Here is a 26,379-nt window from a genome sequence, read left to right as displayed (position 1 = left end):
GATTCCATTTATCTGTCGCTTAATGGCTGGTATTCACAAAGTTCCATATAGGAATTTTCACGTCGTTTGATTGTCTATGATAATTCGGATGTCACGTTCGTGTAGCCCTCGAAGACTTTGACGAAAGTAACGAATAACGGATCTGAGTGAGTGCGACCCTACGAAGTGTGTTCATTTGATTCGCAGCCCTCCTCGCAACAAACCAATGTATACGCCTGCCCCTGGCAAGGTCTTCTAGCGAAGTATTCGGCACCAAATGCATTACCACTCATGACAATCTTACTTCAAACTAAGTTGAAAATCAAAGCAAGTCTGAATTAGAACAAGAGGTGTGTTTGTCAGAAACACAATGCCCCCCTACTGCGCCGCTTTGATACATGTTTTTTACCTTTGACCTTGAAAGATGACCTTGACCTTTCACCACTCAAAATGTGCAGCTCCATGAGATACACATGCATGCCAAATACCAAGTTGTCATGTGAAGGGACATAGAAGTTATGAGCATTTTTCGAAACCTAAACGCAGTGTGACGGAAGGACAGACGGATATCACTATATGCCCTCGTTCGGGGGCATAAAAATTGCAACTGGTGCGTTTCTTTTTCGGACGAGCAATCTCATTAAAATTATCTCCAGCCGGACTTTTCTAGTTTAGTTCTACACTATCCGCTGACTTGTGGAGATCGAAGCGACGAATGGTTTTATTGTTCAAAAGGCTTTAGTGCTTCGACTTGCAACACAAGTTGATTATGTCCGATAAAGCTTTGCATGAAACGACTGTTTATTGGAAATAATTATTGACTTCTAAAATGGACTGCGAATGTTCCGTTCTAACTACATGTTTACTATAATAGACAATTTTAAATTAGGTCGTCCCTATCGTGCAGTGGTTGGTTTAGGCGTTTGTCATCAACGCGAGTCAGTATCAATTAACTCCAAATCCCGTTGCATGCCATTCTACTTATAAAATTCTTTAAACGAGATACCACCAAGCATATTTGTGAGCGCATGGCTTGGTTTCTTAACAGAACCTATTCAAAAATGGTCCGATTCCCAACAAGCGTCTCACTATCACTCATAAAAGTATAGCGCTTTAAAGCGATATTATGGGCATTTTTGACTGTTGAATTGGGCTGAAAAGAATTAACAGATCATGTTAGTTAAAATGTGGTTACTGACCAATTATCTGCAGCTCGTCTTGCAACCAGTTGTTTATAAAAATATATTATATATTCGATATTTTACATGACTTACCCAGTCCTCTAAGCCGAAATGATCCGTAAAACAAGTGTGTCTTTGTGTCGTATGAACGAATCTGCACAAAAACTAAATTTTGGTTCACATCGTACATGCATAATCAGTTGTCAAACGAAAGTACGGTTGATATTTAAATGCATTATTTTTCTCTTTCCGGGATATCGTTTTAGTATGTTGATGCTGCATTAACAAATGTAAGTGTATATGAAGTGAAGACATCAAAAATAAACAACGGATGCGATAGACACCTATAAACTGTTAGATGCCCATAATCAATCTCTTGCACGACGGTCACATTAATACATTCACCTCTGTGTTGGGCTCAGAACTGACTATTGTTATGAAAGCGTCTCATTCATGTCATGATCATCAAGCGTTCATCATTGAGGTTACAGTATACTAAACAATCTCTTGCACGACGGTTACATTGCATTAACTGCATTAAAGAAAACCATATCATACCATGATATCTTATATCAGTCTTAATTCATTATTATATAAAATTGTTATGTTTTTTTATGTTATGGAACCAACATACATACACACGTCGAAGCAATTCCTAACGTCTCTCAATAAAAAAGTATGTTCAATTGTTTACATTTGTGAAGTGCATGGAATGATTCCATCTGCGTATATGGGCGATAAAATAGTTCCAAAGAGTTGCATTAAAACTCGCATGTTTTTGCACGAATTATCGTACATTTAAGTCATATTTCTTAATTTAATGCATGCGATCTTAAATATCCACTCAATATACATTGAATGCGTTTGTTCGGTTTTAGCTATTTGGTAGACAAAATGGCGTGCTGAGCCTTACGCAGAGTTGTATGTGATAGCAAGGAACGACAACTCTGCGTGGAGATTGGCCCATAATATCACTTTAAGATGGTGCATACGAATGACATTAAATTCTTAAAGAAATATTTGTTTGACTGTTTTGTTTCAATTATTTCATATATGCTTTTTATTAGATGCATGGAACATTTTTTGTAAACAAAATGAATACCTGCGAACAGTTCTTTAGTGCATTATTATGTTATTTATTTAATGATATTAATGGTTCGCGATATAGGCCTATTAGTTACACAAAAGCAACAACACAACGTCTCGTACCACCATTTAAAACAAAAATCGGAGTAAGACATTTATTCATCAAAATACATAACAATGTTCAACATAAAACCGATCAGAGATAGTCATTAAAATTCATCCAAAACATACATGTACATGTACCAATAAAAACTCAACACGACAGAGGGGATACATTCTCTGTATAAAATGAGCGTATCAGTTTATGCCGATGCGAGTCAAGTTTACAGTTTGCTGCTTGAATCACCAATTAAAGGCCCCAATACATGTTTTTTGGGTCTTGGAACTTTTGTATCTGTATGATAAATGGATATCATCCTTGATAAAATTCTGTCATAACCATATTACAGCTTTATAAACGTTCACTCATCGTCGTCATCATCATCGTCATCCTCTTCGTCATCATCATCATCGTCGTCGTCATCATCATCATCGTCGTCATCCTCCTCCTCGTCATCATCATCATCTTCTTCAACTACCTTTTTAACAGGTTTCACTGCTTGTTTGTTGGCTTTCCCTTTAGTCTGTTTAACCGGTACTTCCTCTTCTTCCTCATCTTCATCTTCGTCATCATCATCTTCATCGTCATCATCATCATCATCATCATCATCATCTTCTTCAACATTCTTTTTTACTGCTTTCAAAGCTGGTTTGTGGGCTTTCCCTTTTGTCAATTTAGACTGGACTTGTTCTTCCTCCTCTTCATCATCTTCGTCCTCCTCGTCGTCGTCTTCCTCCTCTTCCTCATCGTCGTCGTCTTCCTCCTCTTCATCATCATCATCATCGTCCTCCTCCTCATCTTCGTCATCCTCATCTTGTTTTTTCACGGTTTTGGTGTTGTCTTTACCCTTAGCTAAAGAGCCATTTTCAGTAGCCTTTGCGCCTTCACCAAACTTTTCCATCACATATCCTACCTTTTTGCCCAAAACTAAGTCTGTAAATAGAAGAAAATCAATCATAAAAATTTCAACAATCAAATTCGTTGAACTGATATCCCCTGCCACAACTAAAATGTTTGTCAAAGACAGACTGATAGACAGACTGACAACATCAAAACTATATTCCTCAATCATTGGAAGGGGATAAAAATATTATATAAACATTTCTTATAATAAATGCGTGTTTCTACAAATCTTTGTAATCCAAAATAGCCCTATGTATAGCCAATGTAAAAGACAAAAATATACACAGCAATCCGGAACCATAATGTCTTTCCTTATTACAATCACCTTAGTACACATTCAGGCGTGAACATTTGAGCAAAATCTACACGGTTGCAAGCCAATGAAGAGGAGTTAAGGACATTTGAAAAGATATATTGAAGTTGAACTATATGCCTGTCGGCAAAATGTCTAGACCACTGTCAGTTGTGACAATTTAACAAGCTGCATCACAGTAAGAGCTTAGGTCTTTAGTGTCACATTGACCTCTATCAAAAGGTTGACACAACTACCCCACATGTGAACGATGACGGACAATTATTTTAAATATGTATGATGAATGATAATTAAGTCTGACAAGCTGTTAAATTGCAAAGTTTTACCTTTGATATGTATGTTTGACCATGACCTTTAAGTAAGGTAAGGAGACAGGTGTTACAAACACATGCCATCTCAATGGTGGTTATTGTGGCAAGTTATTTTACAAGAAGGTCATGAAGGAATAAAGAGCTAAGCTGAGTTAACAGACACCAATAGCTAAAGGAAAGACCAGGTGATCTAGTTTTTGACCACACTTGACCCAGATTGAAACCAGGCCTTCATATTGTAAAGATAAACATTCCGGCCAAGTTTTATAAAGACTGCATAATAGATGTGGCCCCTTAGAGAAGACGACGATAAAAGTCGATGAAGCACACTACAAACCACACAAGATGGACATAGGTATCTCACAATTGATCAGGTGAGCTAACATTTTCATGATGAATGTGAAAGTTATAATGCAGAAACCTGTCTTCTTGCCTCATTTGACACTGACATATGAGGAAAGGAGGGGGGTGTTAATATGAGTCGCGTTCAGAGAAAACTGGGCATAATTCTTGTGCGTAAAGTGTCGTCCCTGATTAGCCTGTGCAGTCTGCACTGTGCTTTCCGCCTAAATTGGATTTTTGCTAAGAAGAGACTTCATTTCAACGGAAAATGTCATAAAAGCGGAGTGTTGTCCCTGATTAGCCTGTGCGGACTGCTAATCTGGGATGACACTTTACGCACATGCATTATGTCCAGTTTTCTCAGAACACGACACATATACATGCGACATGTTGTCCTATGATGGAAATGTTAATACTGCATTATTAATGACACACTTACAGTTGTGACAAGCTCTGATGCAAGAACGCCTATACAAAGATTTGAAAAACACACACACTAAGCTCACACAAACGATCAAATGTACAAAGCTTCGTTATTACATACCTCTTTCTCCATTAATGGACAAGGGCTTTCCATCCAACACACGGAACAGTTTCGCAAACACTGCTGTGTAGTCTCCATATTTACCAATGGCCTTGGTTGCCGTCACAGGGTCGTCAAAGAACACCATAGCATGTCTAATATAATAAATTGGTAACAGTGAAAATGCAACACACCAGACAATATTCATAATGAATACATCTTCTCAATAAATATCAGTAATTAAACAGATGGAAATTTGTGTCAAGCAGGGTGTGTTGGTAATATGGGTTTTGGTAAATACCACATGGTTGCATAATTAAATTAAAAACAAACTTTCACAAACTGAAAGACAGAGAAATGTATCATTCTTTGAACAGACATAGACCCCCAGACAGAGTTTATGCAATATTCCCATCTGCTATAACCATTATCATTATGAATAATTTTATTTTTATTTTTAGGCTTTCCACTGCGTGTGAATTTTGAAAGGGTTTGACTGAAAATTTCAGTAGGTCTCTATAAAACCTCTTTATGTCAAAATACTACATTAGACGTTATGTGAATAGTTTGATGCCATTTCAGTTCATCTTTGTTAAGAAACAGACCAGATAACGCTTAATTTGTGAAATAGGAAAAGGCATATACAGTGATATAAGTGCACATTTTCAGTATTTGCAACATTTCTTACTTTGTTGTTTGTTCTTTTTTCAGCCAAATCTCTATTGAGGCTGGGAAAAGCTTCCGTAAGTCTGCAATTGTCGTCGCGTCCGACACACCACTTATGAACAACTTAAGCGGATCAATGTCTGAAATTTAAAGAAATTTTGGTCCATTTGTTTGCTAATTTTTACAGTATTTTAGTATCATGAGAACTTTAAAAAAAAAAATCCATTCCGATGCATGCGTTCTCTTTTTTCATTAAACTCACAAACTGTTGATCATTGTTCAATGAAACATGTCTTAATATTAATTAATAAAGTTATCAGTGTACAGGCAAATTGCTTGTTTACCTTTGCCAGTCTTGAGCACACCCTTGAACTTTTGTCCCTTTGCACCCGCGTAGTCTATCTGAAGATCAGAGCCCTGGAACTTGGTCCCTTTAAGAGCAGTGAGGTTCTTTTCTGCCAGCTTCTCTGAGGCAAAGTACAGGTACCCAAACCTGTGTACAAAAATATAAAACCTTTTTTTCTTTGATTCTTAAGATGTTTTTTGTTACAAAGCCAAAACCAAACAAAATATGTTTCACATCATGCAGCTATACCATCTAACTGATCTTTACCCAGATTTTAAAAAATTATTTCCCCTTTAAGAAAATTTCACATCCCAAATTTAGTCATTTATTCCCAAAATTGAGGGCTAAGGCGATATCCAACAAGCAAATTGGTTGAATTGATATCCCCCGCCAATATGCTTCTGGACACAAAAGTGTTATATTTGACACTCAAAAAAGCATTTTTTCAAGATACAAAGGTCTATAAATCCTTTATTATCCAATGGTGTACAATGCCATTTGGCGTGCATCATCCTCTTATCCATATATATACTCATACTAAGTTTCAATGAAATCCGCCAAAGCACTTCCAAGATTTGGCTCCGGACACACAAAAAAAAAACTTTTCCAAGATACAAAGGGCCATAACTCTGTAATAAACAGATGGTGTACAATGCCATTAGGTGTGCATCATCCTCTTATCCATATATATATACTCATACCAAGTTTCATTGAAATCCACCAAAGCACTTCCAAGATATGGCTCCGGACACAGAAGTGCAAGACGGACGGAAGGACGGACAGACAACGCCAAAACAATATCCCTCCGCCTATGGCGGGGGATAATAACAACAAAAGCCCTGTTAGTTATAGCCCTGTCCATGTATCCAAGCAATAATAACCCATTTTTTTATCCCACAGATCTGATGGAAAACTTGAAGTTATTGGTAAAAAATAAAATCAAGCCCACAAAATTTATACTCAACAAAACTGTTTTTCATACCTGAAATTGTTTGTTGGGTAGTTGTGTACTGTAGCTTTCTGCACATCTTTGGACAGTGACTTCAGATCTGCTTCCTTGCATTGTTTGGGGAGGTTCTTTAAGAACAACCTACATTTGTTTTCGTTCTCTGAAATACAGGATTAAATTGAAAATACATAATAATGAAATAAACAAGAGCTGTCTCCATAGGATGACGTATGCCCCCAAATAAAAGCTTTGATAGAAGTTATTGAAATGCACTAAATGACCTCGTGACCTAGTTTTTGGTCCGACATGACCCATATTTAAACTTGACTTAGATATTGTCTAGATACAACTTCTGACCAAGTTTGGTAAAGATCGGATGAAAACTATTTGAATTAGAGAGCGGACACGAAAAGTACGACAGACTGACCGACGGACAGTGCGAAAACTATATACCCCCTTTTAAATTGAAGACAGTAATAAACATACAGTATTTTTAGATCGATTATGGGTGACATGTATGTAAATCACAAGGTAGGATATTGACATAAGTAAACAACACTTTGAGCCAGACAGTGTAAAGTTACATGTCTATAGACTGTAGTCATACTTGATCTGTGTGAGCCAGACAGTGTAAAGTTACCTTTCTATAGACTGCAGTCATACTTGATCTGTGTGAGCCAGACAGTGTAAAGTTACCTCTCTATAGACTGTAGTCATACTTGATCTGTGTGAGCCAGACAGTGTTAAGTTACCTTTCTATAGACTGTAGTCATACTTGATCTGTGTGAGCCAGACAGTGTAAAGTTACCTCTCTATAGACTGTAGTCATACTTGATCTGTGTGAGCCAGACAGTGTAAAGTTACCTTTCTATAGACTGTAGTCATACTTGATCTGTGTGAGCCAGACAGTGTAAAGTTACCTTTCTATAGACTGTAGTCATACTTGATCTGTGTGAGCCAGACAGTGTAAAGTTACCTCTCTATAGACTGTAGTCATACTTGATCTGTGTGAGCCAGACAGTGTAAAGTTACCTTTCTATAGACTGTAGTCATACTTGATCTGTGTTTTTGTAGAATATGATTAAACATACCTGTACTAAATAAATCTGTTTTGGGTAGCAATTTTACTCATATTTTATGAACATGAGAGCCAATGATTTTCAAGATAAACATTTTGACTAAGTTTTAACTGTTTTAGATAAAAAATGTGGACTCTTGAGAGGTAATGAGCTAAGACTTAAGGACGCGACCTGCAAGAAGCATGATGCTAGACCATAAGTGCTCGATGGCAATGTTGTTTAAATTTATTTTTAATATTTCTTTTTTTAATTACCCATTGTTTATTATAATGCAAACACATACTTAATCAATAAAAATCTTGAGACAAAATGTCTTCTTAAACAAGAGATGTGTTTGTCAGAAACACAATGCCCCTTAATGCACCACTTTGATTATATTTTTTTGACCTTTGACCTTGAAGGATGACCTTGACCTTTCACCACTCAAAATGTGCAGCTCCATGAGATACACATGCATGCCAAATATCAAGTAACCACGTTCAATATTGCAAAACTTATGAAGAAGGTTAAAGTTTTGGTTAAAGTTTTTGATTATTTTCTTTACCTTTGACCTTGACCTTTCACCACTCAAAATGTGCAGCTCCATGAGATACACATGCATGCCAAATATCAAGTTGATATGTTCCATATTGCAACAGTTATGAAGAAGGTTAATGTTTTGGGACACACACACACATACAATGACAGACAGGCCCAAAACAATATACCCCGATCTTTCGATCCGGGGGCATAAAAAAGATAGTTCAACTATGTACATAGATATTGACAATGTAAGCCACTCGCCATTGTCTCAACCAATGCTTTAGTATTCAAAGGTCAAATATATGGATTTAAAGTGTTGTCAAATAAGGAAAAATGCCCCGCCCCCTGGTGGCCATATTTTTCAACCAACCCAAACCAATTTTCAACCCGTCCAATATATCATTAGGACATATCCTCTGAACAAGTTTCATTAAGATCTGAAAAAAGTAGCCTCCAGAGTGTAAACAAGGCAAATGTTGACGCTGCACAACACACAAAAGGCGATCACAAAAGCTCACCATGATCACATTGTGCTCAGGTGAGCTAAAAACAGAAAGATGAATTCTGATAAATTCAAAACTTCTTATTTTTTACAATCCAGTATGGACAAAAGTTTTTCAGTTATATAGCATAAGTCAATTGTATAACAAAGACCAGTATATCTAGCGCCATGTATTTACTTTAGTACTGACATAACACCTACCAATTTCAATTGCCAATTTCTGCTGTGCTATTTCTGCCTTCTTTTGCAATTCTGTGGAGACAAACAATCAAAATAAGAATCAATTTCAGTGGGTTTTCTGACTATTTACTACAAATTGCAAATTTTGCAGCAAAAGGGATTTGTTAGTTTAGAATAGAATTATATCAGGATTATATTCTGCTGTGTATAATCTGCATTAATGATTTCATTGTTAAAATGTATTTATTGACATAAAAATGCACAAACTTAGATGCAAGTTTGCATCAATTGTAAATAGTTGACGCAAATTCCTTTTTTTGTAGAATTTGGGTCAATTAATTATTTTTTAAGTTAACACACACTGTTTTCAATGCCCTGAACTTAATGTCATTTAAGGGCCATTAAAAAGATAAATTACAACTTGAACAACAACTTGAACCAAAAGCCCTTACCTTCTAAATTTGTGGTGTCTCTCAATTCGAGTTTGTCTTGCCTCCTTGCTCTCTCTTTCTTACCACCTCGCCTCTTTCCTGGAATGCACACAATAAACTTTCATGCAGAGATATTCATGACATACTTTTTTCCTGATGAAACTTGATCATTCTATTTACAAAATAGAGTTTATTTTTGGAAACAAATTTTGGGCTTACATTCCAAATTATTAAAATATTTTTTTTGTTCCAAATTATTACCCCAAATGATGGCTTTAAAAAAAATAATTACAAGAAAAACTCAGTATTTAGTTCAGCTCTGCGATTTAAAACAAGCATAATGTCAACAAGAGTGCCAAACTGTCACAAGATACGCCCGTTCGAAGGTTTTGGACACCATGCTCAATGCTTGAAAGTGTCCTCAAGACCTAGTTATTGACCCGGCATGACCCATATTTGAACTTGACCTAGATATCACTTAGATGTAACATCTGACTAAATTTGGTGAAGATCAGATGAAAACTACTTCAATTAAAGAGCGGACAACATGCTTAATGCTTGAAATGCACTATGTGACCTCGTTTTTGACCCGGCATGACCCATGTTCGAACTTGACCTACATATCATCTAGACACAACTTCTGACCAAATTAGGTGAAGATCAGATGAAAACTACTTCAATTAGAGAGCGGACACCATGCTAAATGCTTGAAATGCACTAAGTAACCTCGTGACCTAGTTTTTGACCCGGCATGACCCATATTTGAACTTGACCTACATATCATCTAGACACAACTTCTGACCAAATTTGGTGAAGATCGGATGAATACAATTTGAATTAGAGTCCGGACAAAGTGGCGCCGTTGAAAATGCACTAATTGACCCTATGACCTAGTTTTTGACCCGGCATGACCCATATTCGAACTTGGCCTATATATCAACTAGATGCAACTGCTGACCAAGTTTGGTGAAGATCGGATGAATACAATTTGAAATAGAGTCCGGACAAAGTGGCCCCTTTGAAAATGCACTTATTGACCCTATGACCTAGTTTTTGACCCGGCATGACCCATATTCGAACTTGGCCTAGATATCAACTAGATGCAACTGCTGACCAAGTTTGGTGAAGATCGGATGAATACAATTTGAAATAGAGTCCGGACAAAGTGGCCCCTTTGAAAATGCACTTATTGACCCTATGACCTAGTTTTTGACCCGGCATGACCCATATTCGAACTTGGCCTAGATATCAACTAGATGCAACTGCTGACCAAGTTTGGTGAAGATCGGATGAATACAATTTGAATTAGAGTCCGGACAAAGTGATGACCAAATTTGGTGAAGATCGGATGAATACAATTTGAATTAGAGTCCGGACAAAGTGGCGCCGTTGAAAATGCACTAATTGACCCTATGACCTAGTTTTTGACCCGGCATGACCCATATTCGAACTTGGCCTATATATCAACTAGATGCAACTGCTGACCAAGTTTGGTGAAGATCGGATGAATACAATTTGAAATAGAGTCCGGACAAAGTGGCCCCTTTGAAAATGCACTTATTGACCCTATGACCTAGTTTTTGACCCGGCATGACCCATATTCGAACTTGGCCTAGATATCAACTAGATGCAACTGCTGACCAAGTTTGGTGAAGATCGGATGAATACAATTTGAAATAGAGTCCGGACAAAGTGGCCCCTTTGAAAATGCACTTATTGACCCTATGACCTAGTTTTTGACCCGGCATGACCCATATTCGAACTTGGCCTAGATATCAACTAGATGCAACTGCTGACCAAGTTTGGTGAAGATCGGATGAATACAATTTGAATTAGAGTCCGGACAAAGTGATGCCTTCCGCCCGCCGCCCGCCGCCCGCCGCCCGCCCGCCGCCCGCCCGCCGCCCGCCCGCCGCCAAGGGGTTTCACATAATACGTCCCGTATTTTATACGGGCGTATAAAAACAGGTTATTTCTAAATGTTATATTGTTTACAAGCAATAAACACACAAGTAAATTTTCTAGTTTTAGTCACGGTGATGCAATTTATGCAATCAAGAGGCCCAGACCAAATTCCAAAATTAGCAGACATTCCCAAAAATGCCGGAACGTCCGACCTGATTAACGTTTTTAAGACGGGTCCGATTTGAAATTCTTAATTGCTGGACCTATTTTCCGGTAAATAATTAAAGAGCCAAAGTTTCTTTATTTCATAGAATTAAACCTAAAAATAAAAGACAGCTACAATGATATATGAACAGTAAAAATTACATATTTTTGTTAAGATTCATGAAGGCGAGTAAATATGTCAATAGTTCTTATGGTTAAAAGAAAACACATTCTGCAACTCAGATCGTTGTAAACAGGGTATTAACAGTTCCTTCCCGATCAAATTTACGCTTAATAGTGCTTCTTCATTGACTTATATATCCTTGCGGCCAGTTTGTAGTTTAGTTCTGTGTTGTCATATAATTTCGTGACCAGGTATTTCATTGATTTCTTACAAGTATTAATTTGTTTTTTTGTGTGAAAAAATCATTTATTTACATTCTTCAGTAAACGTCAAACTAAACTATCAGTATCTGAAAACATTTGATTTAACAGCAATTTGCATACCAGTATATAGTTATTAAATTTTGAAAAAAGAAAATGTATTGTTTTTAACTAAATTAATGTTTTGTTGAAATAGTTTTTTTTATAGAATACTGTTTGTTGTGATTTGTTAAGTATCCAGTGTTGTGTTGTTTATTTTCAATGTCATTTTTCCAATTATCATAATGTCAACAATGGCTGTTTGTAAAACATGCATGCCCCCCATATGGGCTCTCCGTTGTAGTGAGAGCCATTGCGTGAATATGTTTTTTGTCACTGTGACCTTGACCTTTGACCTAGTGACCTGAAAATCAATAGGGGTCATCTGCCAGTCATAATCAATGTACCTATGAAGTTTCATGATCCTAGCCATAAGCATTCTTGAGTTATCATCCGGACACCATTTTACTATTTCGGGTCACCGTGACCTTGACCTTTGACCTAGTGACCTGAAAATCAATAGGGGTCATCTGCGAGTCATGATCATTCTACCTATCAAGTTTCATGATCCTAGGAATAAGCGTTCTTCAGTTATCATCCGGAAACCATTTTACTATTTCGGGTCATCATAACCTTGACCTTTGACCTAGTGACCTGAAAATCAATAGGGCTCATCTGCGAGTCATGATCAATCTACCTATCAAGTTTCATGATCCTAGGCCTAAGCGTTCTTGAGTTATCATCCGGAAACCATTTTACTATTTAGGTTCACTGTGACCTTTGACCTAGTGACCTCAAAATCAAAAGGGGTCATCTGCGAGTCCTGATCAATCTACCTATCAAGTTTCATGATCCTAGGCCTAAGCGTTCTTGAGTTATTATCCGGAAACCATTTTACTATTTCGAGTCACTGTTACCTTGACCTTTGACCTAGTGACCTGAAAATCAATAGAAATCATCTGCGAGTCATGATCAATCTACCTATCAAGTTTCATGATCCTAGGCCTAAGCGTTCTTGAGTTATCATCCGGAAACCATTTTACTATTTCGGGTCACCGTGACCTTGACCTTTGACCTAGTGACCTCAAAATCAATAGGGGTCATCTGCGAGTCATGATCAATGTACCTATGAAGTTTCATGATCATAGGCCCAAGCGTTCTTGAGTTATCGTCTGACAACCACCTGGTGGACGGACCGACAGACTGACCGACCGACCGACATGAGCAAAGCAATATACCCCTCTTCTTCGAAGGGGGGGCATAATAATTTTGAGTAGATGACGTTATCCAGTCCTCCAGACCGCATTTCCTGTGGACTTAATACTTTCTGGAATGTCTGAATTAATCCAAAAAAAAATGCAAACAATAAACTTAACTACTGTATGTGTCAGATCAGGATATAAAACAATAGCACCGCATAGCGGGTGCCAACGCTAGGCTGCGGGTGCAGTTTTGAATAAATGAAAGCTTGTCAGATTATTATTTTTTATATTAGAGGTCAAAATGACCTTGACCTTTGACCTAGTTACCCAAAAATGGGTGTGGCGTGTAGAACTCATCAATGTGAAACTACATATGAAGTTTCAAAGATGTCGGTGGAAGCACTTTGATTTTAGCGCAAATGTTAAGGTTTTAGCACCATGTGGACGGCAGACAAGCTGGCTATGACAATACCTCAGGTTTTCTCCAAAAACAGCCGAGCTAAAAATTCAGCCAACAACTCATAATGTTGTTTGGTTGTGTACTGGTCGTGTACGTAATTCCGGCCTGTACGTAAAAAATCGGCCACATGTGTTAAATCATTTTCATGATCTTAGCATACACATTTTGCTGATTTTTATTAAAATCAACTTAAAAACCAATCCTTTTCTCAATATTTTGCAAATCATTTGAAGCATACCACTGTGAACTTTTATATCACAATGTCACAATTGAAGGACGATGTTTTTGTCATGTGGAAAAAGTGACATTATCAATATTTGTATTACTTATATTTATATAAGAAACAAATATATTTGTTAAAATTGTTGTTATTTTTTATCTAATAAACTTTAACTAAGGTATTTTCAATTAATTGTATCAAAACATATATCAAAACATAAAAATTAGGACCTAATATATACTTTTTTAATATATGAATTACCTCCCTTGATTAGAATAATAATAGGTTATTTGTTGTAAAATTAAATACAAGTGTTTACTAAAAATCGACAATGAAGTAAACTTTTTATACAAAATGTGTTAAATTTCTTAGCTATATTTTTTTTTTTTTATAAAACATATTAAAAACAAATAGTTTTTAGGAATTTGCAGTTGCCAATTGAGAGTGATTGTTCACTATATTTATTAAGTTAGGTAGGGGGAGTAACTGGTATATAATGTCGCATATATTTTAAGTTTCAAGTGAAAAAAAAAATGTTTGTGTAAACCTTTATTAATACTCCTAAAATTAGGACATTTGTCTAAAGATATTGCTTTGTATTTTTACCTGCAGATTAAACTAAAAGGTGGCCGATTTTTTAGGTACAATTGCCCTATGAAAATTGATAGTTTATATGTCATTAATTTCTGTTCATAAAAGTAACATACACTGATCTAATTCTATTGAAATTTTCATGCTAGATGAGTTTTGAACCCAGGATTATATATGTGAAGTTTAGTTTCAACCAGTTGCCTAAAACAAAAGATTTTGTTAAAATAGTCCCGAAAGTGGCCGGAATTACGTACACGACCAGTAGCTATTTAACCATTATATAGGACTAATGACCTCAATGTTAAATTTATGAGAATTTTGGCCCAGGTGCTCTAAACAGCAATTGCAACCAGCAGTTAAAATTTATTAATGTATCTTCATCAACTAAATTTTAATAATATATTTAATAGACGCAAATTCCTATCTGAAAGCAACAACTGCTAGCTACAAACGACACAGTTATGCATACAAATTGCTTAACTTGTTTTCAAACAGATTGTACAATGACTAATCTTTCAAAACATAAGAGGACCATAATTTAAACACGAGATTCTCTCATTGTTTCTCAATGATATTTTATATTTTCTTTTGTAATATGACATAAGAAGCCTGTACTTTTTCTATCCTGGTTTTTAGGCTTGGCCCCTTCCCCTTTAGCCTGATTCAACGGCTTGGCTCCCTCCCCTGTGGTCTGGTTTTTAGGCTTTACCCCTTCCTCTATGGCTTGCTTCTTGGCTGGAGATGGCCCTTTCTGCATAGGTGGACCCTTCCTCTTCTGACCAGGGGTTGCCCCTGAACATGCAGTTAAAATGTAGTTAGATGGACATAGACAAATCTACTATACTCAACGCTGCACAAAAAGACAACATGACAAACAGCCAAAACTGGTGACTGCTAAAATTATTTTCTTTATGATTATATTCACACTAGTCCATAAGCTGTTTTGCAAAATCTGGAGAGCCGTTAAAGAGAAGTTGCGGAAACAAAATGTTGAAGCTTATATATTTTATCGTGGAAAAACAAAGGACCATTATTACACCAAAACTGGTCACAGCCAAATTTTCTTTTTTCATACTAATTCAGGGCTCTGCCTACCTTCAAATATGACAGAGAAGTGACTTCTCCCTTAGCCGAAATTATGGAGTAGTGAGGCAACTTAAAGAGAAGTGGTTTCTGTTCATCGTTTACTAAACTGTTCACTTATTTTATTCCCCTGATCACACCACATCCATCATCATGATAAATCAGAAACAACTCACTTTTGGAGGATGGGGGAAAACATTAATAAATATAAACAAACACGCTTTGTGTTAATGGTGTGATATTCTTGTATTAAACTGAACTTAATTTATGAGATATCAGCCTATTGCTGGTTCAAAGCGAATTTCAATAGGTCAGGAGAAGTCAGTTCTCCTTCATGTTATTAGAGGGAAAATATGTTCAGGTTAACAAGTCTCCCTCACGGATGAAACCTGTGTCATTAACAGATACTGGCAATCCACCTGTTAAAAGCTTGAATGAAATCCAACACATTTAAGGAGAGTTGGTACACACAAAATTGGGGACTATCTATTTTATAGTGGAAAAACAGACCAAGGGCCATAATTTAGCCATAGCTGGTAGCAGCATAAATTCCAATACTTTCTTTACTATAATCTATACAGTAAGGAATTATGTCTCAACAAAAAGTTCGAACAAGTGCAATGGCATTATGCATAATGCCTCCCTCTCTGAGGGGGAATACATTTTCCCACTTTAAATTTCCTTAACTTAAAGTGACATAAACAACAGAAAATCAAATGATCTAGATAACAATAAGTCACCTGACTGAATGTTCAAGCACACTATACACCATTTAGTGTTTGCCATAAATTTGATACTTTCAAGTAAGTCTACCTTATTTAACAGTGCTGGGGTATGAATGGAAGAAAACGCAGACAATGAAGTATAATTATTTATACATTAATGAAATTCTCAAAACGACAAACCTTTTGGACTTTGCTGTTTTTCTTGGGTAGCTGCCGGTGTAACTGGCTCCTTTTTTACTGCCGGTGAAACTGGCTCCTTTTTTATCTGCTACAAAATGAAATGTCTGAAAATCTCAAACGCCAATAAAACAGAAGGAGCTTAATACATGTAGCATCAAGTTATTGCCAAGTTAGTTCAAAGAGATGTATTAGTTTGTATTGAATTTTTGTAATTACCCGGTAGTTGTTGTCGATATGTTCCATGATACCTCATGATTAAAGACAAGTGTTGGGCAGATATTACAGATTGACATGACTTGGTGCAACTGTTTGGAAGTAAATTGTGATGGATGAACCATACTCAGGGATAGACATTCGAGGTAACCCTTTAGACTGGGGCGATTTGATTTTTGCCAGGGAAACTCAATTTCAAACATTTCAAATGTATGAGTTGATGCGTGTTATACATTGCTATAGCTCATCCTGGCAGTGGCTGCTTACTTGCAAAAAGTTCATTATGTTATCATAACAGCCACCATTTCTTTATTCCAGACAACTAAACCCTATACTATAATCTTATAGACTGAATGGGCTGTTATAAACACAAATGTCTGTTGTCTTTTGTACTGGTGTCCACATAATGGACAGCTGAAAAAGGTCTGTGTGAACAAAGTCTTTTTCTTGGTCACGCTAGGTGTGAACGGGGACTTCTTGATATTTTCCAGTTTGGTCCAGTACCCTCATTGAATATCACATTCACGCATGTGTAGTATGACAAACATTTACAATAACCTCAATTGCCCAACATAAAACAGGTTAACAACATTTCTCGTATCACCTTCGACACGTTCTCTACAAATTATAATTTAGATACAAAGATTCCACTTTTATAAATGCACGTTTTATTTTAACCCAAAGTTAAGATCTTATTGTTAGTAGTCTACCCAGCGCTACAAAGATTTTTTTCAGCATTCAATTATCATGCCCAGGCTTTCCCAAAAGGAAGAATGAAATATTACTTTGGCATGCTTTTAATAAGCACAAAAGAATTACAAGAAATACCCAAGGACGGTTTATTTGTGGCTAGAAAATTGCAAAAATACTCAGAACAAAATATTGTGCTATGCAACCCGTGCTCTTAACATAATAATACTTATTTGATTTTGCAATAGAATAAATGGTGGCCATTTTCAGTCTAAATTGCTACTTTTCAGTACTTGAAAATCTTTGTTTATACCATTTTGGCATTGAAAAAATGGGGTGAGTGAGTCTTATACATGGTTGCATGCTATACATTTGTTACTTATGGTATTCCAAACACCTGATGTTAACCAGGTTCTTGCAGCAATATTTCTCTTCTTTATAATGTACAGGTAAATATTACTTTCCCAAGAGAATAAAAACTACAAAATTCCCATCTAACAAGACATGTGTTTGTCAGAAACACTATGTCCCCTTCTGCGAGCTTTAAAGCTATATACGAGACCTTTGACATTGAAGGATGACCTTGACCTTTCACCACTCAAAATGTGCAGCTCCATGAGATACACATGCATGCCAATGAAGTTGATATCTTCAATATTGCAAAAGTTATGGCAAAATGTTAAAGTTGGAGCAAACAAACACACACACCAACCAAGCAACAGACAGGGCAAAAACAACACTATATAAGTGGGGGAAATAAAAAAATTCCCAAAATGAAGGAAAATATAATCAATTTCAATCAAAAATTTATCCAAGTACTGAAACTGAACATTTCAAGCAAATATGTGTTTAAATGAAATTGGTGTGTTCAATGTATACCAAGCAACTTGAAAGACCAAAAATTCCCCAATCTGAAGATTTCACGAAGCGAATTTTCCCATTTTCAGGAGTTTTCACAATAAATATTCCAAATTAGTTCAGTACCGGTAAATTTCCTTGTTGGGTGAAAAATATCGCTGTCTTGGTTCTTTACTCTTTGGCTGGGAAACAAAAGTACTGACCATTTTCATAGTGTTTTTTCTCTATCTGATACTGGTACAATTGTAACAGAGAACCCAACAAAAAAGGATCAATAATAATTACTGGTGTATTTTTGGGTGTCTTTTGTTGTGGGGTTTCTTTCTTCTGAAACTTTCCAGGTGTCCCTTTGCCTGGTTTGGGGGATTGACCTGCAGAATTACAGACATTCAACGCTCCAGTAAACATGAGCCAAAGTGCATGCACACTTCATTATTTAATACTATATTAATATTATATATCAAATAAGTGTAACACCTTTCTATAAAATGAAATGTGTTTATGTTCAACTTTGACAAGTAACAAAATATAACTTAACTATATTTCAGATGTAATATGCAACAAAAGTTATCTTAATTAAAAAGTGAACACTCATCGTTTAACAATCAACATACATATTATTATGTTAACAATTATTACATAATTATTACATACCAAAATTCCTTTTAGGGGTCGCATTATCCTGAAAATAAAAAACAATATTCAAATAAAACATACAATAAGTAAAGATTGCAATATGTGCTTAACTACATAGCTTTTGTAAATGTTTTTTCATCGAGTATCTAGGCCTTTGCTCTGGCACCTTGTTAGAAATACAATCTAGGGAATTATCAATTTAATATATAGTGGGACATTGCTTTATTGCAAGATTCTTAACATTTGAATAATTATAGATAAAACTTAAATGAAACAGAACTGAAATTAAACTTAAAACAGAAAATGTTAATCTTAAAATATTATTGCGCTGTAAGTGTAGAAATAACACAATAAATTGTCATAACTATTTTATAAATTTAGTGTAGAAATAACACAATAAATTGTTAATAATAAAGTAAAATAGTTGTAACAATTTAATGTATTATTTCTTCACTTTCAATTCGCTTTCTATACAACTGATAGTCAAACCAACAATTGGGAATTTTAGGGCTGGATCTGGGTAAAGATGTTTGCAATAGGGAAATTGACAAAATAACAGCTATATTGGGCATAGTTCTTCATTCCCTTACCTTGTGACCAATAGTCCAATACAAAAACTAATGATACATGCATCTTACAAGCAATGCCCTTATAAATGAACTGCACTTTCACTGTAATGTTTTAGCAACAAAGCTACATGTGCATGATGTGTATTATTATTGTTCACATTTTTCAAATACATATTTTTCCTACATAATTCATTTTGTAAGTCAGTTCCTGTACGGTATTTGCAAGCGATGCAGATAAAAGACAAAGCTTACACCATCAGGTCCTGGCTCCTTCTTCACTTTCTTCTGTTGTGGAGCCGACATGGGGGTCTTTGGCAAGTCCCCTGTCTTCCTTTTCAAGGCCTGTGGGGTCTAGGCAATGAAACAAACTCAATATTTACCACTTCCTCATTAACACTGTAAAGCAAGACAAATTCAGCACAGTCAGATCCAGGTTACAGTCAGTCAACCAGTTTAGAATAACCCGGCAAAAATGTTAATGCTTTTGACCACAATAATTTTTTTTGAGATTTAGTGTCAATGTGAGAAGATATAAATATAAAGGGTAAAATTTATTTTGTATGATAACAGTTTAGGCCAGAGGCAGCGATTTTCCTCCTTCTTTATAAAGTACCGGTAAACGGTACTTTCCCAATCGAACGAAAATTCCCAAATTCCCAAAACGGTACTTTCCCAATCAAGCGAAAATTCCCAAATTCCCAATCGGCATCTGGAAAAATCCCAATCAGCGTCCGAATTTTTTCTCAAAACGATAGAAAGTTTCGTAAAAAACCAACTTTCGGCGAGCGAACAAAGAAAATCGTATAGTTGTGTGTAACCACGCGCTCGATTAATTTCGGGTTTTATTATTCAGCGCATTCAATCAATAGAGTTGTTACTGTTTCCGGTTCTTTTGCCAGGCAGCCAGCGTACTGTTTTACGTCGGTTTGTAACCTTATCGCAGTTTGAAATGAGTCATAATAGCAAATATTATGCCAAAAAACCAATCGGAACCATCTATCACAGGACACATTGACAGCAATAATGATGCTGTGCAGGGAGGGATGCAAGCAACTGAGTGATGATCAAACATCAAAGATTGTTGAAATTTTCACAAAAATGAAAGAGAGAGACATTGCTTTAAAAGAGATTAAAACAACTAGTAATTGATTTGGTGTGTTCTTTATAATATTTTGTTATTTATATAAACTTTATAACTTACCGTACATTCGCGGCCATAAGTCTACCTCGGCCATAAGTCGAGGGGTATAATGTGGCTAGAAAAACTTGGTTTTTTGCCTTGACTCTGCCATAAGTCGGGGGGTAAATTTCCTCAATATCTCGGACATGATTAAGTGAAGTTTTAGTCATGGTTCTGAGGGCTTTTGTACCGGCAGTTGACATTTTTTGGGATATTAATAATAAGAATATATTTTAAACGATACATTCAACGTTTCAATTACTAATTATCACGAAAAATATATATTTTATTGTTCAAAATCATAATAACATATCATTCATTATTTCGAACTTAATATATATTTCACAAATTAAAATTATTATCCCATTTAATGTAATAACTTTCAGCGTTTATATTATGAGCAGATGTTTTTGTATTCAAATGTTAGTGCTATTGATGTGAAAATTCTGTAAAATCTTGAACGCAGAAATTCATTATATGGTCAAAATAATTGTAACTTGCTCTCAAATAATCAACAACGCTTTTGCCATTATGCGTGAAACACGTGAATTTACCAACACTCGCATCGCTCGCTATATTCGTAAATCACGAGATACCCGAGGAAAATTTTCTGCATTCTGGAAAAACGTCTTATCTAATAATACTTAGCAGATAATCGAAAGTAATTGTGTATTTAATATGTCCAATTACACTTTTTAATAATCCAGGTGAGTGCGTAATATTATTATAATCAAACAATGAATGAAATCTTCACTCAGATAAGATCTTTTTATTTACGAAACGATTATGCATTAATTGTGGGACAGTTTTGTGAATAAATCAACGAAACCACACCTTCATCCAATCAAAAAATATACCATGTGAAGTTGAACAATAGCGATTGGTTAAAGGCGTATCCAACGATCGAGTAATTTTTTTGATTGGTCAGAAGTAGTTTGTAGCAGAACCGTTGTGCATATCATTAACGGATAACTATTTTAGGCGTAACGCAATAAAGACAAATGATTGAAAGGATGCCAACACTACACTTTACACTTTGATTTTAGTCAAAGGCCGAGAAGCGATAATTGGTGGCATAAAGACACCTGCACCTGTTGACAGTTTGTATTTACACGGATTAACTTTAAATGGGTACAAGTGTCAGCAGTCGATTTTCTATTGTTCTTAGCAGACAACGGACGATGTATCGATAGACAAATTGCTATGTATAATTTTCGCCACTTTACTGTATGTCAAAATGTTTAATATTTTCGTAGTTAGTTTTACATGTTTTTATTTGGACTTATTACGAAGATTAATGAATTCAAAAACCAATGTAAACATGAGTATTTTGTTATCGGCGGACATTTAAGTAAAAGACGAGTCGGCCTTACCGTAAACAGTCATCATTCCTCCGCTTCGGAGATTTATTACTTTAAAAAAAAAAACGGCACAGAAATATGTTTTTTTATTTTTATTTAGTACCTCATCCATAAGTCGAGTTGACTTTTAAAGTCAATTTTAGGAGCGTTTTTAGGTCGACTTATGGCCGCAAATTTACGGTAATGGTCATTAAGGCATGCCTGCAAATGATTATTTAAATGGGTATGTTCAATTAAGTATGAACTGTATGATGTATTCAATAAGACCCAAACTTCACGACGCGATTTTCCCAATTTCAGGATTTCACGACTCGATTTTTCCCAATTTTGAGGTTTTCACGACTCAATTTTTCCCAATCGGACCGGTACGGGTACTTTTCCCAATTGGACAAGGAAAATCGCTGAGAGGGCATATGCATTTTTTTTGTCAAAAAAAGCCAATTGAAGTTCACCCTTCAGAAAATTATAAAAAATCATTCAAATTAAGCCTAACAAAAAAATATATGTTTGTTTCCACTGACATGGCCTAAAAAATTAGGGTATTATTTATAAATTTTTTTTTTTTTTAGAAAATGTCGTACATGGTGCAACTTCTTCTCATTTTTTTGTGTACACCTGTATGTACAATAAATTTGATGATGTATGTAATGCTATATGGCTTTATTTAAATGCTTTAATAAAATAAAAACTTGTTCATTAATTTTGCATTTGTTGCTTTCCTTATTTCCGAGTTTAATGTTGACTTCTGGCAACGGCTTTAATAGTCCATTTTATGACCAATAAAAGGCATAACTTAAGTCGCAGTAAGCTTGACCCTCAGTGTCTATAGGGATTCAGTGTTGTTATACTTTCTGTTCCTTTGGGATCATGGAGTATATACTATATTATTTATAATTTATAATATATTAAATAGCCCAAAAGCCATGCTAGGGGGACGCTTAAATAGCCCAAAAGCCATGCTAGGGGGACGCGAGTGGTGTTGCATGTAGCATTATCACCATGAACAGACCCAATCAAACTGGGTGTGCTATTATATTTCTTGGATGCAGTTTATGCTTCCAAAGGACCACATTTTCAGATTATATTATGTACTGGTGTCGTGGGGTCTATCTACCAGGGCTAGCGCTGTCCCACAATTTCTTTCAGCCTACCAGGTTTTTGTTTTTCCATGCGCAAAAACTGGTTTTGAAATAATTATATATACATTTACTATCATCTTGTTTATATTTCATTTAATGACAACAAGGGCATATCACATATCATAATGTAACATACATTTTTCAATATAGAAATAATTAGTATGGTACTTGTCAAAGTACAAACATAAGTTATTTTTTAGATGTACATTTAATAGGGGTGTTGATTGTTCCAAATTTGGAATCCTGAAAATGAGGCCGGGGGTCTTGGAACCGCAGCCGCAGGAATCCAACAGGAATAAAGGGCAGATCCCCCACCCCACCCAGAGCCCTTACTAATTGTTCTTTTTTATAGTCTTTCCAATTGTATTTTCAGGTGAATACAATTTAAACAAGGGCTGTTTGTAAAACATGCATGCCCCCCTATATGGGCTATAAGTTGTAGTAGCAGCCATTGTGTGAATACGTTTTTTGTCACTGTGAACGGTGGTGGTGGTGGTGGTGTAGTAGTAGTAGTAGTAATAGTAGTAGTAGTAGTAGTAGTAGTAGAAGTAGTAGTAGTAGTAGTAGTAGAAGTAGTAGTAGTAGTAGAAGTAGTAGTAGTAGTAAAATTAGTAGTAGTAGTGTCAGTAGTAGTAGAAGTAGTAATAGTTGACATGGTAGAATAAGTGGTGGTGGTGTAGTAGTAGTAGTAGAAGTAGTTGTAGTAGTAGAAGTAGTAGTAGTAGAGTAGAAGTAGTAGTAGTAGTAGAAGTAGTAGTATTAGTAGAAGTAGTAGTAGTAGTAGGTAGTAGTAGTAGTAGTAGTAGTAGTAGTAGTAGTAGTAGTAGAAGTAGAAGTAGTAGTAGTAGTAGTAGTAGTAGAAGTAGTAGTAGTAGACTAGTAGTAGTAGTAGTAGTAGTAGTAGTAGCAGCAGCAGTAGCAGCATTACAATACCAATACTTAAGAATGATCAAATGGGAAAAGGTAACCTAGCACTGGCAGTAAATATGGGGCTCATTTACAGGTCAGATTTGGAATCTCTGATGTAAAATGAGATTTTGAATGAACTAAAGGGAGGCAAATCTGTAATAAAAAGAACATGCATAAACCGTAGTTGTTTCCCTTGTTTGAACCGTGCTAAATCCTTAAAATGCCTATTTCCAGTAACTGTGACCTTCACCTGTGACCTCAAAATCAATAGGGGTCATCTGCGAGTCATGATCAATGTACCTATGAAGTTTCATGATCCTAGCCCCAAGCGTTCTTGAGTTATCATCCGGAAACCACCTGGTGGACGGACGGACCGACAGACATGAGCAAAGCAATATACCCCCTCTTCTTCGAAGGGGGGCATAAATATTATAAACCACACCGTCCGTATCACCGCATGTGCATTCGTCATTCTTTTTCTTCTATAAAGAACTTCGCAAATAAATTATAATCGACCAAAAATAATGTATCCGAAAACGAAAGTCCGAAAAATTGTACGCGTTTGCCACATTTAATAAAATGTGCATATTGTTCGACTGCAGACATGGCAAAACCTAGCAAATATACAATTTGGTTGACATATTGCTTTACAATAGCATTTTTTGTGGGTAAAAAACAACTTAATTATCACCGTTTAATTTCAAACGATAATTGGCAAAAAGGTGTAACATCGTCGAAATAGAACTTATTATTTCATTATCATCCTTTAATTCAGATCGATAGTCGGGAGAAAGGTGTTAAGTAATCAGCTTAGAAATAATTTATTTATTGGTACGCTTCTTTTGATTTGTTAATCTTTAAATACGACGTTTGCCATTGGCCGCTATATTGTTGGCGGACGACAAGATCAACTAACTGTGTATTCCAAGTGTACAGTGTCTGCACATGAATGACCCTATATTATGTGTGAGCAAACTCATTGCTGTTTGGCCAGCTACCATGTGCGCTTCAATAACAATAAAAATAATATGAGGATAACGTAGACAAGTTTATTGAGCTTTGCCGAAAAATACGCGGTCCGATTTTTTTCAAATTTTGGGCTCAAAAAAGATTAGGACCGGCTGCAAAAAATTAGGTAGGGTCGGGCCACAGAATAATGGGAACTGATGATTATTCGGAACTGGTTGACAAACTGTATTTGGCAGACTTGTAATGAAAAGCAGCCATACGACTATAGATGCTTCAATGTACGATGTAGTTTCAGTAAAAAGTTTTAGGGAAACTAATAATTTGTTCCTCAACAAAAAGACCAGTGCAAGGTACAGATACTGCCTCCTAATGATTGCTTTATAATGACGATTTTTTCTGAAACAACATTCAATGTTTTCCGACGACTAAACTCAATCTTTCGTGTGTACAAAAAACACGTGGTGGTAGAAAACCACAGTGCCAGTGGTGCTTGACTATGCTCAGATGATATGTAACAACCTTAAAGTTTAATGTACAAATGGAAAGGAATCACTAACGAATACAGTTACATGCCAAAACAAATATTCAGCTTTACCTTTGATTTGGTTTCTGTCATTTTCAAAACTGTCTCCGCGTGGAAGTAACACTCTAGTAAGACTCACCACGTGGTTCCTTTAAAATATATAAACACAGGCTAAGACGCAAATGCGAATCATAATTCTCGAACGTTTGTTTCTCAATATTTTATTCTATATAACAGATAAATTAAGAAATTCATATGAATAGCTTGCACAACATAATTCATTCATCTGTATGAAATTATAAGTTCAAATTTTTATCGGTAACAAATAATTCGAATATTTTAATTAAAATCATCAAGGCTACAAACAATATGATCATAGGTTACACAGTGGTAAAGTCGATACCAACCTCTGCGCAGCGATATGACTGGTTCCGAGCTGAGATATTATCAAATAACGCGATACTCATCGCAGTTACGGGTCGTTTGATCTCCAAACTGTTACGTAGCGCTCTGTCCTCCCCTCCCCAAACAGGTTGGCGCCTGCTGCAGCTTAGCATTATGTATTAACGAATATGCAGAAATTAATACTGATATAATTAAGCAGAAACAAATTGTGCTGTTGTTTTTGTATTTGTTTTCATGCAATACAGTTACAATCACATACAGGACAACGCTTATTTGATATGCATACATTGCTATGAATTTAATTCATGTGGTGATATTATTGTGTACAAAACATATTAGAGGAACATGTTAACAAACTGACCAAATAACAATGCTCATACGATTTGTCACAGATTTAGAAAATTAAATACCGAGTAAAAATTACAATTAATATACACCCGTGTAGATGGCCGATTGGTGTACGCAGCCTTTTGATCCAGAAGACACAGGTTTAAGCCCCGCTGAGGAAAAACTGTTTCGTT

The 26,379-nt window shown here is 35.9% G+C and overlaps 1 protein-coding gene across 2 annotated transcripts; it reads right to left on the bottom strand.

Moving 5' to 3' along the window:
* Positions 1-2,387: 2,387 nt before the first annotated feature.
* LOC127879921 (nucleolin-like) lies at positions 2,388-25,685 on the bottom strand. Of its 2 annotated transcripts, none has more exons than XM_052427031.1 (13): positions 25,526-25,685; positions 19,625-19,723; positions 18,822-18,849; positions 18,453-18,538; positions 16,407-16,494; positions 15,034-15,210; positions 9,435-9,512; positions 9,004-9,054; positions 6,733-6,859; positions 5,749-5,897; positions 5,427-5,544; positions 4,760-4,893; positions 2,388-3,279 (listed from the first exon to the last, which is right to left on the bottom strand). In XM_052427031.1, the coding sequence occupies exons 1-13, from the start codon at positions 25,544-25,546 to the stop codon at positions 2,708-2,710; spliced, it is 1,728 nt and encodes a 575-aa protein (XP_052282991.1). In that variant the 5' UTR covers positions 25,547-25,685; the 3' UTR covers positions 2,388-2,707. The 2 variants fall into 2 exon arrangements, with proteins under 2 accessions (XP_052282991.1, XP_052282992.1); XM_052427032.1 differs by having other exon boundaries at positions 16,407-16,491.
* Between the last annotated feature and the right edge of the window lie 694 nt (positions 25,686-26,379).

Source organism: Dreissena polymorpha, chromosome 4 (genome assembly GCF_020536995.1).
Source record: "Dreissena polymorpha isolate Duluth1 chromosome 4, UMN_Dpol_1.0, whole genome shotgun sequence".
Classification (NCBI taxonomy): domain Eukaryota; kingdom Metazoa; phylum Mollusca; class Bivalvia; order Myida; family Dreissenidae; genus Dreissena; species Dreissena polymorpha.
This window is presented reverse-complemented; position numbering and strand designations above follow the sequence as displayed.

Bases quoted from the DNA above. Each gene is read 5' to 3' on its own strand.
- LOC127879921 (XM_052427031.1), bottom strand. From the start codon at position 25,546: ATGACAGAAACCAAATCAAAG. The intron at 18,539-18,821 runs GTATGTAATAAT...GTAATTCTGCAG, and splicing joins GACCCCTAAAAGGAATTTTG to GTCAATCCCCCAAACCAGGC. The intron at 9,513-15,033 runs GTACAGGCTTCT...TGTGCATTCCAG, and splicing joins TAAAAACCAGGATAGAAAAA to GAAAGAGGCGAGGTGGTAAG.